General features: G+C 43.3%; 1 protein-coding gene across 5 annotated transcripts in view; it reads right to left on the bottom strand.

Moving 5' to 3' along the window:
* Positions 1-17908, bottom strand: part of SSRP1 (structure specific recognition protein 1) — a 55698-nt gene that overhangs the window by 10537 nt on the left and 27253 nt on the right. For 3 of the 5 annotated variants that reach the window (XM_030187500.1, XM_030187509.1, XM_030187534.1), the window contains 6 exons: positions 8042-8114; positions 6655-6663; positions 5444-5579; positions 5253-5298; positions 4346-4475; positions 792-962 (listed from right to left, as the gene is read on the bottom strand). In XM_030187500.1, coding sequence (XP_030043360.1) covers positions 792-962; positions 4346-4475; positions 5253-5298; positions 5444-5579; positions 6655-6663; positions 8042-8114 — 565 coding nt within the window. The remainder of the gene's footprint in view (positions 1-791; positions 963-4345; positions 4476-5252; positions 5299-5443; positions 5580-6654; positions 6664-8041; positions 8115-17908) is intronic. The other 2 variants (XM_030187517.1, XM_030187526.1) reach the window with 1 other exon arrangement.

Below are 17908 nucleotides of genomic sequence, written 5' to 3'. Positions count from 1 at the left end.
GGAGAAAGGCTGCTTTAGCCACTTGATCTAATTGGTACTCTGTTGCTCCTCTCTCCTTGGCTAGATGATTTCCTGAATGCTTTAACCCTTCTAACAGAGCCCTTTTCTCTTCAGCCACTATCCTCCCACCTCTCTCGTATACTAATTTCCGACAACTACTAAAAACCAACCTGTTCAAAAAGGCATACCACAATGATCCATCCTAAATACCAGACAACAAAACCCATACCATAATTGGACAAAACTGAACTCTCTATACTTGACTGCCTAAATTACTCTGTCACATATGAACTTTAACGCAATACCACTTTATTTCTTATTATGAAAATGAATTATCTATACTTGATTGCTTAATCTATTCTGTCACTCATGAACTTTAATGCAATACCACTTTGTATTTCTCATTCCGGAAATGGTGATCGCCATTACGGAACAATGTAAGCCACATTGAGCCTGCAAATAGGTGGGAAAATGTGGGATACAAATGCAACAAATAAATAAATAAATAAATAAATTAATTAATTAAAACAGCCCTTTTCTCCCATTACCTAAGGTCCCTACTAGGCTGCAAGTTCTTTAAGACAGGGACTTTTGAAACCTATTTATTACCATTATACAGCACTGTCATCTAGTAGCACTATAAAATAAGCCTTTGCCACATTCCCCATTATCTCCCTAAGCACGTGTCTAGGAACTGATTAATTCACCATTTTTATTTTTACTGTTCTGATGTACTTAAAATTCCATAAGACACATATGTTTGCAAGGAGGTTGGATGGACATCAGTTTACCTCTTTTTTCTCCTTGCTCATGCCCTTCCAGATCTCCCCAGCTTTCTTGGACAGATCAGTGATGCTGATGCCAGGATTATCTCCTTTGATCTTCTCCCGGCTGGCATTAAGCCACAACATGTAAGCAGACATGGGTCGTTTGGGAGCATTCGGGTCCTTTCCTTTCTTACCCTGTAAGGCAGGACAGCTGAAATTAGTCTTTTTCAACAATAAATCTTGTATTTTTACATATATTTTCTCTTGCTTAAAAACAAGGAAAAGGACCTCGGTAACCATGTTGGAATGCAGATATTCAAATTTTTCATCTGCTTTAACTATAGGTTCCTTTATCTTTCATTGGTCCTCAAAAATCCCCAAAAAGCTATCAAATATTTTCAATGCAAGCAGATAAAAAGCTATGCAGATGTCAAAAGAACAAAGACTCACTTTTAGTCATTAACAACCAAACGGGGCCTGTTTCACCATTTTCACTGGCTTCCTCTGGGGTATTTAATATGGCAGCATAGAAAGAAATGGTAAAATTAGGGCTTACCTGATAATTTTCTTTCCTTTAGTCGCAGCAGATGAATCCAGGAACTGGTGGGTTATGTCCATCTACCCGCAGGTGGAGATAGAGAACACTAAAAGTGGGCATTGACCTCCTGAACACAGGTCCCTCTACCTTTAGTATAGAAATAAATCCAAAGCAGAGAAAAATAGAAACATCACTTAACTCACAATAAAAGAAACTCGCTCAACTGGAGTGAACCATACTCAAAATAGAGTAACTAATGGAAAAGACCATGAAAGTGTCTCTTAAATTTCTACAGACAGTGTCTGAAGACTCTTCTTAAATTTGAATCAGACTGCAAGCAGGGAGGGATCCTGGATTCATCTGCTGCGACTAGAGGAAAGAACATTACCAGGTAAGCCCTAATTTTACCTTCCTTAGCCTCAGCAGATGAATCCAGAAACTGGTGGGATGTACCCAAGAACTCCCTAAATCGGGTGGGAAGCTGCAGCTCCTCGAGAGAGAACCGCCGCTCCAAAACGCGCATCCTCTCGAGCCGCAACATCCAGGCAATAATGTTTAACAAACAAGAGATGAGACGCCCACGTCGCTGCCCGACAAATTTCTAGAACTGAAAATATGAACACTGGTACATCTTCCTTCGGAAAGAATCCAGGGTTCTAGCATCTTTACCTGGGGGCGCAGAGGCATAGCTCCTGAAACGCCTGGCCCTTTTGAGAATGGATTCCACCACCATGGAATCGAGAGGCAACCGAGTCCTATCAAAACCAGGCGCACTGTGGATCCGATACTGGGTGTCAATCTTCTTAGGCATGACAGGGACCGACAGAGGGGACCTCCCAGTTCCTGATGAGGGCTTCCCCGAGTACCTTGTGGAGAGGGGCAGTCACAGCCTCCTTAGGAGATGTGTAGTCCAGGACCTCGAGCATCTTGGCCTCATCCTCCACTTCCAAAGGAAATGGAACGGCATCATACATTTCCTTAACAAAAGATGGAAATAAAAGGCTCTCCAGAGACTTTCTCCTTTCAGGGGGAGGGGATGGTTCAGAGGTTCTGTAGGACTCGTCAGAGGAAAAGTACCTTTGATCCTCCTCTGAATCCCATGAATGCTCCTCTTCGGCGTCAGACAATATCTCCCAGTGGGGGTGTCGAGAGCCTGCCATGAGTGGGAAAGCATGGGGTACAAATGTAACAACAACAAAAAAACCTGCCTCAACGTGGAAGAGCCATGTCTTCGAGTGTGGCGTTGAGAAGTCAGATCCCGCCTCGACTACAGCGAAGCTTCCTCCACTGATGTCAAGGTGGCAGTCGACACCGGGGTCACATGCAGCATCAGTGTCGAAGGCCACACCGCAGGCTGAGGGCCAAGTGGGGCTGCAACGGGAGACAGAGTAGGAGCAAGTACCCCCGATGCCAATGCACACTGTTGCATGAGGGCATTCAGCAGCTCAAGGATCAAGGCCCAGATGCGCTCATCGAGGGCCAACACCGGGAAAAGCTGGGGTACCGGCTCAGGCACAGGTTGCAGAACTACCAGGGTCAATACAGGAGCGGTGTCTTGGCTGCTGGGAGACCGACACATCGGCTCCTCCTGTATGGCGGGGCAGCAGTCCTCCCGGGTGTCGAATCCTTCGACGCCCCGGAGCTCCTAGCACCATGTGTCGAGGACAACAAATGACGATGCTCCTGCACCGAAGGCCTCGAGGCAGGTGGAGACTCACTGCTTCCAGTGTCTAAGGGTTAAATCTAGACTGAAAGCCCACCTCTTTAACATTGCTTTTGACTCGTAACCACTTGTAACCACTCGCCTCCACCTACCTTCCTCTCCTCCTTCCTGTACACATTAATTGATTTGATTACTTTATTTTTGTCTATTAGATTGTAAGCTCTTTGAGCAGGGACTGTCTTTCTTCTATGTTTGTGCAGAGCTGCGTACGCCTTGTAGCGCTATAGAAATGCTAAATAGTAGTAGTAGTAATAGTAAGGGTCTTACAGCAGCTATGCTTACTGACACGCCTGATGCGATGCTCAACGTTGATGCTGATCACCTCTATGCCGATGTCATGGAACCGGACTTGGTTCCAAAAATCCTCTCTGGATGAGCCTCTCTGGAAACCTGGGTCCTCTTCTTCACGCGAAGACAGAGAACAGTTAGTGTGCCTATGGTCAGGCCCAAGACACTATAGACATCAAGAATGGGTGTTTTTCCCACAGATTATCCGATTACACTGGGTACAGCATTTGAAGCCACTGGGAAACTTCATGGACATGGAAGGAAAAAACTTTCTCAGCTAAATTAAATGAAGCAATGGTGCCTGAAAAAGGGGCAAGGAACAGGAAAAACGAAAGGGAAATGTCCCGGCCGAAGTCAAGACCTAAAAGCAGCCTGATGACAACGGAAAATAAAAAGAAACTTAAAACCAAGCAAAATCACTAAAACTTATAGGAAAAATAAAAGGATGGGGGTTCCACAATAGGAACACAAGAAAGGACAAAAAAATAAACGAAAAGTAGCCAAAAGACACAAAAAAAGCTCTCTAGGACCGAGCTATGTGAAGAGATGGTTAAAAAAAAAAAAAAAAAACGCCTTCGCCTCACCATGGAAGAAAAAGAACTGAGGAGACCGTGTTCTCGCAGCAGACGGGAAGGCGCTCATGCTCCATAAAGCTCTCGTTAATTTCTGTTAAGTTCCGGACCGGGCAACGCGGGTCGGCGTCACCTACTTGTGAGAATTATAAACCTGCTTGTCCTCGGAGAAGTCTTTGTTCTTTTGACATCTGCACAACTTTTTATTTGCTTGCACTGAAAATATTCAATAGCTTTTTTGGGATTCATGAGGATCGGAGAGATAAATCTGCATTCCAAATGGATACCAAGGTCCTTTTTCCCCATTTTTAAGCAAGAGAAAATATATGTAAGTACACAAGAAGATTTATTGTTGATAATTAAAGATAATGATGATTTAAGGAAATTGGTGGTAACTTGGACCCTTGAGGAGTTGGCAGAGATAAAGGAGTCCCCATGCTCCCTTAATATCACTAACTTCTGATGCTTTCTTGCGTGGTTTCTTCTCCTTCACAATTTTGGCTTTCTTTGCTGGTTTTTTCTTCGCTTCTTGGTTGTCGCTGTCTCCCTCGTTACTGGATGAGCTTGGAGACACTTCACTGTCAAATCTTAGAATAAGCAGCAAACAGTCAGTATAGAAAAAGAAACTGTGGGCTTTTTAGCATGCTAAATCAAGATGTTACAGCAAGGAAGGCCTACCCCAGACCCCTAATGCCCACAACTGTCCCACCAGTGCTTCATGGCATACGTCAAGAACCAATACATGAAATGCACTCTTACATATTGTATTGCAGTTTAGATTTATTACTCGCCTTTAGCAAATCCAAGATCAAGGGAAGTTACATTCAGGTTCATGAGTCATTTCCCTGCCCAAGAGGTTTCACAAACCAGTTGTACCCGAAGCAATGGAGGGTGAAATAACTTGCCTAAGATCACAGACAGCGTCAGTGGAAGAAACAAGCCTTGAACGCTGATGTCCCACTAAGCTACTCCTCCACATACAGCACAATTTACCTAGATGTAATGTGGCAGACAAAGAGCTGAGCACAAAAGGTTAAATGACATCTGATGGTCAGAATAGAGAGAGAGAAAGGGAATAGGACTAACAGGTAACAGAGAAGCATTTGCCATCTGTGAAACAGAACGGTCAACTGCTGCCTTATTAACCCTACCTGTTCAACTTCCCCCTTTAATCATGGGCTCCTTGACCTGTGAAACCCATCCCATTTGCTTTGGGATTCTGACTCCCACTGACTTTCTCTTATTAGCAGTGGTGGGGGTCAGGAGTCCACAATCTGCAGGCTAGAAACCTGTAGAGCCCCCCCCCCTCCCCCCACAGCTACAGGTTCTTGAACCTGTCACCCTTTCCTTTCACAGCCACTTACTCCTCAGCAATCTCATCTTCCTCCTCACCAGGATTAAATGACTCATCTGTGGAGATAAAGAAAGAGTAAAACTGAATACAACAATATCAATGGAAGCAAAGAGCAGCAAAGAAGTAAACAGAGAGCCTAGAGTCTGTTTATACCACACAGACTTAGGCAGATGGTACCCCAGGACTGAGAAAAATTGTTACCTGTTTCATCGCCATCGTCATCACTGCTGTCATTAGCATTCTCACGAATCTTTCCTTCTTCTTTCATGCGCTCCAGATATGCATCATGTTGGTCCTCATCGGAGTCTGCATACTCATCATAGCTCTGCTTCATACCCTGAACGAAAAGAAAATTATAAGAGAACTCCCAGCATTGTCTTAGTACAACCATGCCAATCCTACGTCTCCTTGAAATCGCCTATCCCAGTCTGAAGTCCAACCACACAGCTTCCTGAAGCTTCTATTCCCTAGACTCTGCTCTGATAACTCCACTGCTGCCTGGAACACCCCCATTCTGTTGGCTCAGCCTCAACATCTCTACAGCTGCTTTAGACCTTCCTCCATTCTTCCTAGTCTCAGCTCCAACTTGACAGCTTCCTACAAATCCCCTGGACTGAGCCAATAACCTGAAAAGAACCCCATAACCCACAGGAACTCTCTCCCTACCTGCTGTACTCGGTCCTTATTGCTCAAACACAACCGCACTTCAGCTATACAGTAACCCATAGCACCTGGGATCTTGTGAGCACAGACATGGGAACAAAATGTTTTTCACAACACCCCAGGACCAGCAGAGGGCAGAAGACCCTCAACACAAGAGCATGCAATGTTACCCCCAATTAATATTATAGCTGAAGCTGGCAGGAGACTCTCATCACAAGAACATGCAACATTATCCCCACAATATCACAGCTGCTGCTGCTGGAAATCAGTGCAAAGTTATCAGAAGCTTCAGAGTTCACTGGTGAAGTCACCATGTAACACAAAGTCCTTCAGGTTTCTATGCAACTGCTCTATAGCCACTAGCTCTTGTGCTGAGAATTTGTAGTGGAAGGTGGAACTTCTAGGAAAGCAGGTGTTAAAAGTGTGATGGAAGCAGGGACCTTTAAATGGGAGGAGGCAAACATGCCATAGGTGTTAGGAATGTTAAGGAGAGGCAAGAGTTACATGAGATGCCGAGAAAATGCCACAGATGTTGGGAATGTCAAAAGGCAGCAGATGTTTACAACAACCATTAGCGCCAACTTTCAAAGGGTGCCCATTACACTCTGCATCCAATCCCTTCACTGCAATATAGTTCAGGGTGGTTACTCCATTCCCTCCCCTGCCCCTTTCTATCATGCAGATCATCACTCCTTTCACAACCCCCGTGCAAGAAAACCTGAACAGGGAGGCAGCTAGACAGCACACACCTCTTTCTTCTATATGGTCAGAGGTGAGATGTAAAGGAACAAAAAAACAAAATATGAGATTATGACTTATCTAACACTCTCCAAGAGGGCAAAAGACAGACAGATGGGACAGGAAGAAAGAAACTCTGCTTGCTTCTGAATGCAATAGACAAGTTCTGAGAGTAGTTAACAGACTATCATTGCCCCAAGTTTGGAGGATAATCCATTTTTCAAAACAAATTATAGGTCTGAAAAGGACCAAGAAATAATCCTTTCAGGGATAAGTGATACAGCAAATTCTGAAAGACTATAAAGTATTTTCCTGGCAAATATGAACAGAAGATACAATATGCAGTCACAAATGTTTCTGGACAGAGTTACTTAGTGCTCTTATTACAAAACAGCTTTTGATATTCAAAATTAACTTCTAATGCCTTTTAAAAGTTCATAATTTTGACACTTGGATGATAATTCTATAACTGGAGGGCTGGTTTAAGAGGGCAAGTACTATGGACTAGGTTCTATATATGGCACCTGAAAAATCAGCGCCAAAAAAATTTCTGCCTAGGCATATTCTATAAATCAAGCCTAGATCTAAGCACGGTTCATAGAACACGCCTAGGAGGTTTATAGAATATGCCTAGCAGTCATGACGGCACCTAACTCTAGGCACGTCCATTAACATCGAGCAAAACGTGATGTAAATACTGGTGCCTAAGTTAGACACAGAGCAGGTATATTCTATAACCCTGTGTGGTTTTTCGGAAGGCCTATAACCCACTCATTCCACACCCATAACCATGCCCCTTTTCAGCAGTACACATTAGAATTTACATGCAACGTTTTGCAAAATATGCTTAGCGAGTTGTGCACGTAAATTCTAATTAATGCCAATTAGTGTTGATAATTTCTTTTTTTTAATTATTTTATTTATCAATTTTCAAAATATACATTTACATATAATAAATTTGGGAAATACTAGTGTTGATAATTTCTTGTTAAGCGCCATTATCAATTATGGTTGCGCAAATCCAGAATACAACTAGATTTGTGCACGCAATTTCAGTCACGCTACCTAGAATCCGGGGGCATGTCTCTTTATAAAATACTAGTGTAAGCATTAGAAACTTGCCTACCTTATATTTGCAAACACTTACACCTGCCTGGACTGTGCAAGTATGTGCACAGATTAGCATACTTCATAAGGAATGCATGTACTTGTGAATTCCACCTCTGTACATGCCTACAACCACAGTACATACCATGTTGTGTCCTTTAGATATTTTATAAAAGCCAATTTTGTACACACAAAAATGGCTTAAAATTACCCTCCACAGCACTGACTGATTTCTCATGAGTGTTTCCCCCTATAGGCACAGAATTAACTCCTCCTCAAGCCTCCAATTACCTCCTTAAGTCCTCTGTTCTTTATGTTGAGTTTCTTTGCATTCACGAAATCAAAGAGTTTCCCATATTCTTCCCTGAAGAACAAAAAAAAATGGTATGGTTAGGAAGTTAACTGCTAGACAAGATGGTATGTGGAGTCACCTCCAGACATTATCAGTAACAAAAATGATGAAGAGGGATTATTTCAGTAAGGAACAGATGAATTCCTAGTGCACAGAGGCAATTCTGGAGAGACGGATTTAAAGCAGAAAAAAACAATTACAGGGATAGAGAGTATATCCATACAGGAAAAAAGCTTTAGGACTCCAACTACAATACTGGTAGAATGGAAAGGGGAGGAGGGGAACAAGTGGTCTAATATTCTAAGGCAGCGGTTCTCAACCCAGTCCTCAGGACACAAGCAGCCAAGTCAAGTTTTCAGGATATCTGCAATGAATATGCATTAGATAAATTGGCATGCACTACCTCCACTGTGGGTATCCTGAAAACTCAACTGGCTGGATGTGTCCCAAGGGAGGAGCCAGCGTTTGTAGTGCACTGGCCCCCCTCACATGCCAGGACACCAACCGGGCACCCTAGGGGGCACTGCAGTGGACTTCAAAAATAGCTCCCAGGTGCATACCTCCCTTTCCTTATGTGCTGAGCCCCCCAAATTCCCCTCCCCACAACTCTACACCACTACCATAGCCCTAAGGGGTGAAGGGGGGCACCTACATGTAGGTACAGTGGGTTTTGGGGGGGGGGGGGGTTGGAGGGCTCAACATATACCACCACAAGTGTAACAGGTAGGGGGGGATGGGCCTGGGTCCACCTGCCTGAAGTGCACTGCACTCACTAAAAGTGCTCCAGGGATCTGCATACTGCTGTCAGGGAGCTGGGTATGACATTTCAGGCTGGCATAGAGGCTGGCAACAATTTTTTTTTTGGGTGGGAGGGGGTTGGTGACCACTGGGGGGGGGGGGTAAGGGAAGGTCATCTGGTCAATTAGGGCACTTTTTTGCCACTTGGTCCTAAAAATAAATGGACCAAGTGCAGCCGGCGAAATGCTCGTTCAAGCCGGCCATCTTGTTTCCATTATCGGGCAAAGCCGGCTATCTCGTAGCCCCGTCCCCATCCCGCCTTCTGTACCCTGCCTTGAAGTTTTGCCGTCTCCGCGATGGAAAGCAGTTGGCGCCGGCCAAAATTAGCTTTTGATTATACTAATTTGGCCGGGTTCAGGAGATCGCCGGCCATCTCCCGATTTATGTCGGAAGATGGCCGGTGATCTCTTTCGAAAATAAGCTGGATAGTAACATAGTAGATGACAGCACAGAAAGACCTGTACGGTCCATCTAGTCTGCCCAACAAGATAAACTCATATGTGCACAGCACTAGCCCCTCCTCCCAACCACCAGTGCTGCCACCCAATCTCCGCTAAGCTTCTGAGGATCCATTCCTTCTGACAGGATTTCTTTATGTTTATCCCACGCATTCTTGAATTCCGTTACCGTTTTCATCTCCACCACCTCCCGCGGGAGGACATTCCAAGTATCCACTACTCTCTCCGTGAAAAAATACTTTGACATTTTTCTTGAGTCTGCCCCTCTTCAACCTCATTTCATGTCCTCTAGTTCTACCGCCTTCCCATCTACGGAAAAGGTTCGTTTGCGGATTGATACCTTTCAAATATTTGAACGTCTGTATCATATCACCCGTTTCTCCTTTCCTCCAGGGTATACGTCTCTCTCCTCATACGTCTTGTAACGCAAATACCATACCATTTTTGTAGCTTTTCTTTGCACCGCTTCAATTCTTTTTACATTCTTCACAAGATACGGCCTCCAAAACTGAACGCAATACTCCAGGCAGGGCCTCACCAATGACTTATACAGGGGCATCAACACCTCCTTTCTTCTGCTACTCACACCTCTCTCTATACAGCCTAGCAACCTTCTAGCTACGGCCACCGCCTTGTCACACTGTTTAGTCGCCTTCAGATCCTCAGATACAATCACCCCAAGTATTAGTTTATTTCTTGTTCAAGTTTTACAGAATCGCAAACCACAAAACAGCTCCGAACATAAAACCAAACCGTACTCAAACCAGAACATACTCTTTAATACTATCTACATAGACCTGGGTGGGATCTGGACCAGTCCGGAGGGACGAAAGGAAAGCAAATTAGCAGGTAAGATCTAATTTCTCCTTCCTTAGCGTCCCTCCGGACCGGTCCAGGAACTGACTGGTGGGAAGTAACAAAACAGTAAACCTAAGGGAGGGACCCCTGCAATCCTGCCGTGAGAACCCTTGCCACGAAAACCACTTCCTGATGGCACTGCACGTCCAATCTGTAATGCTTCGAGAAGGAATGCAAAGAAAATCACGTTGCCGCTTTACAAATGTCCAAAGGAGGAACCAAAAAACGTTCCGCCCAAGAATGAGCCTTGATCCCTTTGCGAACTTGTTTGCCTGAAAGAAGGTAAGCGGATTCTATCGTTTCCTTCAACCATCTAGATAGAGTTGGTTTAGAAGCCGCCAGACCCTTAAGGGATCCCCCGATAAGGAGAAACAGACGGTCTGAACGCCTGAAATCTTCCGAAACTTTCAGATACTGCCTCAGTACCCTCCTGACATCAAGAGACCGCAGCCTGCACTGTTCTTCCAAACTTGAGGAAAAACCTAAAACTGGCAAAACCACAGACTGAGAGACATGAAAATGGGAGACCACCCTTAGGAAGGAAAGAAGGAACCGGACACAACAACACACGCTCCTTAGAAAATTCCAAAAATGGCGACCTACAGGAAAGAGCCTGTAACTCCGACACACATCTGGCCGAGGCAATGGCCACCAAAAATGCCATCTTGAGCATAAGGAATGTCAACTCAAATGCAAAGCGCTGATAAGGAAAGCAAAGAGGGACTTTGAAAAAAAAGATTGCACTGGAGGCAAAAAACACATAGAAATTTTTTTTTAGGTATATTAAAAGCAGGAAGCCGGCAAAAGAATCGGTTGGACCACTAGATGACCAAGGAGTAAAAAGGGCGATCAGGGAAGAGAAAGTCATAGCGGAGAGATTAAATGAATTCTTTGCTTTGGTCTTCACTGAGGAAGATTTAGGTGGGATACCGGTGCCAGAAATGGTATTCGAAGCCGACGAGTCGGAGAAACTGAATGAAACCTCTATAAACCTAGAGGATAAATTGAAGAGTAGCAAATCTCCTGGACCGGATGGTATTCATCCCGGAGTACTGATAGAATTGAAAAATGAACTGGCGGAACTATTGTTGGTAATGTGCAATTTATCTTTAAAATTGAGAATGGTATCGGAAGACTGGAGGGTGGCCAATGTAACACCGATATTTAAAAAAGGTTCCAGAGGGGATCTGGGAAATTATAGATCACTGAGCCTGATGTCTGTGCCAGGCAAAATAGTAGAGACTATTATAAAGAACAAAATTACAGAGCATATTTGAAAGCATGGATTAATGAGACAAAGCCAACATGGATTTAAGGAAAATCTTGCCTCACCAATCTATTACATTTTCTTTGAAGGGGTGAACAAACATGTGGATAAAGGCAAGTCGGTTGATATTGTGTATCTGGATTTTCAAATCCAGATACACAATAAAGTTTGACAAAGTACCTCATTAAAGACTCCAGAAGAAATTGGAGAGTCATGGGATAGGAGGTAGTGTCCAATTGTGGATTAAAAACTGGTTAAAGGATAGAAATCAAGTAGGATTAAATGGTAAGTATTCTCAACGGAGAAGGGTAGACAGTGGGGTTCCCCAGGGGTCTGTGCTGGGACCGCTGCTTTTTAACATATTTATAAATGATCTAGAGATGGGAGTTGTCAGGACTGCTGGATGTCAGAATTGCTTTACATACTTAGATTAATATGAAACCAGCTTCTGATAACTTCCCCCTCCCTCAGGAAGCCCTGAGGATGGCAAATGGACCAAATGGTGCCCAGCTGCCTGCTAGCCCTTTGTTTTCACAAGTACCCCTAATTAACATACCTTTGTCCTCTCTGGGCATCTGGGAGCAGGGGCTCTCTGAGAATAATGAACGCCAGACAGAGAGGCTCCAAAACTAGGGACTTCAAAGACTAAAAACCTGTGAAAATGCTCACCCTCCTTACATCAGGAAATTAAAGTGGAGTTTGCAAAGGAAAGAGCTGATAACAAAAGGCTGGGAAGGAAAGAAGTTATTTGATCCCTCTCTGTTCCTGTTAGATATATATAAAGCACAGCACACGGCTCGGCTCTCGCTTCTTCTTCCTCTTTCTCTACACACCCCATCTTTAGCCACTAGAGCACATAGCTCTGCGCTCCTCTTTCTCTCTCTGCACACCCCCTTTTCTTACTTTTCTCTCATTGATTCCCATCTAAACACACACACAGTTACAGCATTGTAATATTTATCTGTACTAAGTGCTGTGAGCAGGGATTTTTTTGAGGGGGTACTTGGGGGTACTGAGTACCAGCACCTTTTCCATTGTGTGCTGAAATTGGCCCATGGTCTCCAAGTTTTAATGAAAGAGTTCAGGCTCTACACACCAATTCTGCCTTGTCATAGATTCTGTGACTGGTTACAGGGGTCCTGGATATTGTGAGGTGAGTCCCTCAGTGATCACCTCATCCCTGAAGGGTGGCCTGACATTTGAGTACCGGCACCTTTTTTGCTAGAAGAAACATACTGGCTGTGAGCCTATATATGCAAATATAATATACTTTCTATCCAAACCCGTGTGGATTGTGCATTATTACGAACCCACTGCCTCTACGGACTGGACCCGGGACCATACCTAGACAACGAAAGCTGACAGGAGTAACTAGTGAGGTAATTACATTTTCTGACGACAAAGTTATTCAAATTAAACTGAATCCACAAGAAGCCAGATTTTGCATGCTAAGTAATAACAGAGAGAAAGAGAAACAGTGAAACGTGTCCCCCCATACTGCGGAAAATAAAGATAGCAGATGTAAATTTCAAAATCAGATATAGTATGATCACTACATTATCAAATAAAAATTTAATTTAAAAAAAATGGAGAGGAGAGGAGCAGCTAGACCTGACATACCATGCATCAGTGACATCACAACCCCGACGCTCAAATGGACACAGTTTCCAGAGGTACTAAACCATCTATATACCATTACTCATTGATGTCCTTGTACTTAGCGACTGAGGCGACAGCAGCAGCTGGACTTGTTGCACTGAGCATATAAGTACATAAGTATTGCCATACTCGGAAAGACCAAAGGTCCATCGAGCCCAGCATCCTGTTTCTAACAGTGGCCAATCCAGGTCACAAATACCCGGCAAGATTCCAAAAATGTACAAAACATTTTATACTGCTTATCCCAGCAATAGTGGATTTTCCCCAAGTCTATTTAACAATGGTCTATGGACTTTTCCTTTAGGAAGCTGTCCAAAACTTTTTAAAACTCCGCTAAGCTAACCGCCTTTACCACATTCTCTGGCAACAAATTCCAGAGTTTAATTACACATTGAGTGAAGAAACATTTTCTCCGATTCGTTTTAAATTTACTACATTGTAGCTTCATCGCATGCCCCCTAGTCCTAGTATTTTCGGAAAGCGTGAACAGACGCTTCACATCTACCCATTCAACTCCACTCATTATTTTATAGACTATCATATCTCCCCTCAGCCGCCTTTTCTCCAAGCTGAAGAGCCCTAGCCGCTTTAGTCATAGGAAAGTCATCCCATCCCCTTTATCATCAGTAACATCATCACCCAGAAGTTTAAATAGACACTGTATGCTGAGGTACCACCCTGAAGGGGTGTGCCACACACCTTTGTACATCCCTTCGTATGACCTTCATGTAGTTAATCCTTGGACTATGTTTTGCATTTTAATAAACTTTAACTCTACGCTTTTAAGTGATAAATATTCATTTTTGAAATACGTTGTGGGTCTTTTTGCCAAAATATGCTAGATATTACCACTACGTTTAGCCTGTTAGGCCTTACTGGAAAACTGGAATCAACTATGTTATTACAACAGTACCTCCTCACATGCGTCGTTTCAAACAATGAGCATATGTTTCTAGAAATGCTGATAATTGACAAACCTTTGCACCACAAGTTCTCTGGATGATTTTTAAATACAGGAAAGGCTATAAACGAAACTTACACTATGGGGGGGGGGGGGGGGGGGGGGGGGATCTTTAGCTAATCTAATACCGGATTCACTGACATATTGCATAGAGCATTTACATAATATATCCATTCAATGCTTTTATTTTAATGCTAGGTCTGTGTGCAATAAGACGTAGTTATTAGAGTCTTGATAAGGGATTCTCAGTTTGGCTTGTCATTTATCATTGAAACCTGGATAACAGATTTGAATAGCCCGATGATTTTAAACATGTGCCCACCAGATTAACTGCCCTAAACCACACAGAAAAGGGGGAGAGGTTTGGCTTTAACTTATAAAAACTTTTTTCACTTAAAGGAAAAATTAGTTCTCACCTGAATTTTCTTTCCATTAGTCCCAAAAGATCAATCCAGAGACTTGTGGGTTATGTCCCTCTAACAGCAAGTGGAGATAGAGAGGTTTACTATATGTGGTTCCATGCAGCCATCTCAACCTCAGTATGAAGCCATCTCAACCTCAGTATGAACGGTACCCAAAGCAATGGAAAAAAGAAAATTCCCAGAAGTAAAACTCTCCTGCCTCTAGGAAATGACACAAATAACCTCAACCGCCGTTGCAGGAGAACCAGCGATGCATATACCGCTATTGCTGCACAACCTTAACTATATATTTCACCTTTCTTTTTGTTGTCTTCTATTTCTTACTTCTTTTTTTTTTTTTAATAAACCGCCCAATGGATGAAATCAACCCAGGGACATTTAGGGACGTAGTATTTCTGGAGTGGATGACCTCTTAGAATCCTTGGCCATACCTGCGGATTTCTGCACGGCTGATCGTACGTAGACCAACTTCAGTCCTCTATTACTAGATAGCGTAACCAAGGCTTTACAAAAGTTCACCAACAAGTCCTGTAGATTGGATGTCTGTCCTAAACCTCTTTTAAAAGTCGCCCCAAAATGCTTTGTTGAAGATCTGACTTGAAACCTAAACCATATGTTAAGCTCTGGAACTTTTCCGCCTGATCATGGTAACATTCTACTCACTCCCATTCCAAAGAACCTTAAGATTAAATCTGATGTTATCTCCAATTACCGCCCAGTTGCTTCTACACCATTGGTTGTCAAGTTAATGGAGAGCATGGTTAATGTTCAGCTCAACAAATTCCTGTCTACCTTTGATATCCTTCACCACTCTCAGTCTGGTTTCCGTGCACAGTACAGCACAGAGACGGTTCTAGTCACACTCTTGTCAAATTTCAAACGAGAGCTATCCGTCGGACGAAAGGTTCTACTGCTTCAATTCAACATGTCAAGTGCCTTCGATATGGTGGACCATGATATACTACTTCATCTACTTGACTCACTCGGCGTGGGAGGGTTTGTTTTGCACTGGTTCAAGGGCTTCTTGACCACCAGAACATATCAGGTCACAGTGAATTTCGCCACATCTGCTCCATGGTCTGCCTCCTGTGGGGTACCCCACGGTTCTCCACTTTCACATCATGTTGATGCCATTAGCCTCAGTTCTAGAAAAATGAGATCTACATTCATTCATCTATGCCGATGATATTACCATCTACATCCCTTTTCATACCACCATATCCGAAATCACTCATCTCATTGAAGCTAGCATCTACGCCATTGAACATTGGGCACAGGTGTTCCGGTTTAAACTAAATAAGGAAAAAATTCAATGTCTTATACTCTCGTCCACCCATAACCAAATATCCGACATAACGCTTCCCGTTAAGGATTCTGTTATTCCTATTTCCAACAGTCTGCGGCTCTTAGGAGTGAATCTGGACAAGCACCTGCAATTAGACAATCATGTGCATTTGGTCTCTAAAAGAATGTTTAGTGCTACGTGGAGGCTCCAGCGCTTAAGGTATTTCCTTACCAGAGAGCTGTTCCGTACCCTTGTGCATTGGTTGGTCCTGTCCCACTCTATTGCCGCGGGATTTATGCGGGCTGCAAGGCCTCTTTATTAAAAAAGTTTCAGACAGTCCAGAACACTGCCACGAGACTGATCCTGGGAAAGCGACGATTTGCACACGCTGCGCCTCTGCGTTACAACTTACATTGGCTGCCTGTAAAGGAACGCATTCTTTTTAAAATCTGCTCCATAACCCACAAAATCATCTATGGTCTTGCCCCGGACTATATGCTTAACCTGATTGATCTTCCACCAAGGAATGCCACGCCTGCTGCACGGTCATATCTCCAACTACACTTCCCGAACTGCAAGGGCGTCAAATATAAGTTTTCACCTCTTCTTTCCGCTACTGGAGTCCTAAATACTGGAATGCACTTCCGCAGCACCTCAAAACGCAAATGGACCACATCCTCTTCAAGAAATTGCTAAAAATCTACTTCTTTGCTAAAACGTACTCCCCTAATTACTCCGCTGATTGATATTCCCAATGTGACCCCCATCCTGCTTAGTTTTCTACTGTTAGCAACTGCTCCCCTTGTTTATTCTTTGTCAACTTTACACTGTTTTCTAAATTGCAAATTTTGCTAATTTTTCTGTACGCCACATTGTGCCTGCATGTGTGGGAAAATGTGGGATACAAATGAACCACAAATAAATAAATAAAATTACAAGAGGACCTTACGAGACTGGGCGTCTAAATGGCAGATGACGTTTAATGTGAGCAAGTGCAAAGTGATGCACGTGGGAAAGAGGCTTTCATGATATCCGCAATAAATATGCATATGAGCAATCTGCATGCATTGCCTTCATGTATGCAAATTTATCTCATGCACATTGTGGGTATCATGAAAACCTGACTGCCTAGGTATGTCCCGAAGACTACAAACCCCTGCTCCAGACTAATGGTTTCCATCTCCTGTAGAGCAGTGTTTCTCAACCCAGTCCTCAGGTCACACTCAACCAAATTGGGTTTTCAGGATATCCACAATGAATATAAATAAGATCTATTTGCATTCTAAGGAAGCAGGGAATGCAAATCTCTCTCATGCATATTGTGGATATCATGAACACCTGACTGGCTCAATGTGCCCTAAGGACTGGGTTCAGAAGGACTGCTATAGAGTCACCACACACAAAAATTCATCTGATTTAAGCAAAGTACCTGGCAGTGAACGTTTATGAGGTGATAACCACAAATGGAATATTTCTTGTATGGCGAGTTTAAGTATAGAGCGGGCAGAGGAAGAAATTTCACCCACTGGAATCAAACCCATACCCACCTGTATCTGTCAAGATCCATTCCATCCCGCAAATAAAACCTCTTGCTGGAAATTATGGAGTTTTCTTACACTATAGAAGATCTGTGATTAATGTTCTGTGACAAAAGTGGATTTTTTTTAAAATTGAGAGCTTTTACTACTACTACTACTTATTTCTATAGTGTTACTAGACGTACGCAGCGCTGTACACTTGAACATGAAGAGACAGTCCCTGCTCGACAGCACATTCTATTAGATTGTAAGCTCTTTGAGCAGGGACTGTCTTTCTTCTATGTTTGTGCAGCGCTGCGTACGCTTTGTAGTGCTATAGAAATGCTAAATAATAGTAGTAGACAGAGCTTACAATCTAATTAGGACAAACAAACAAGGCAAACAAGAGATAAGGGAATATTAAAGAGAGAATGATAAAATAAGGGTTCTGAACAAGTGAATAAGGGTTAGGAGTTAAAAGCAGCATCAAAAAGGTGGGCTACTAGCTTAGATTTGAAGACGGCCAGAGATGGAGCTTGACGTACCGACTCAGGAAGTCTATTCCAGGCATATGGTGCAGC

The sequence above is a fragment of the Microcaecilia unicolor genome, chromosome 1 (assembly GCF_901765095.1).
Source record: "Microcaecilia unicolor chromosome 1, aMicUni1.1, whole genome shotgun sequence".
NCBI lineage: Eukaryota > Metazoa > Chordata > Amphibia > Gymnophiona > Siphonopidae > Microcaecilia > Microcaecilia unicolor.
Note: the sequence above shows the minus strand (reverse complement) of the source record. Positions and strands in the feature narration are given on the sequence as shown.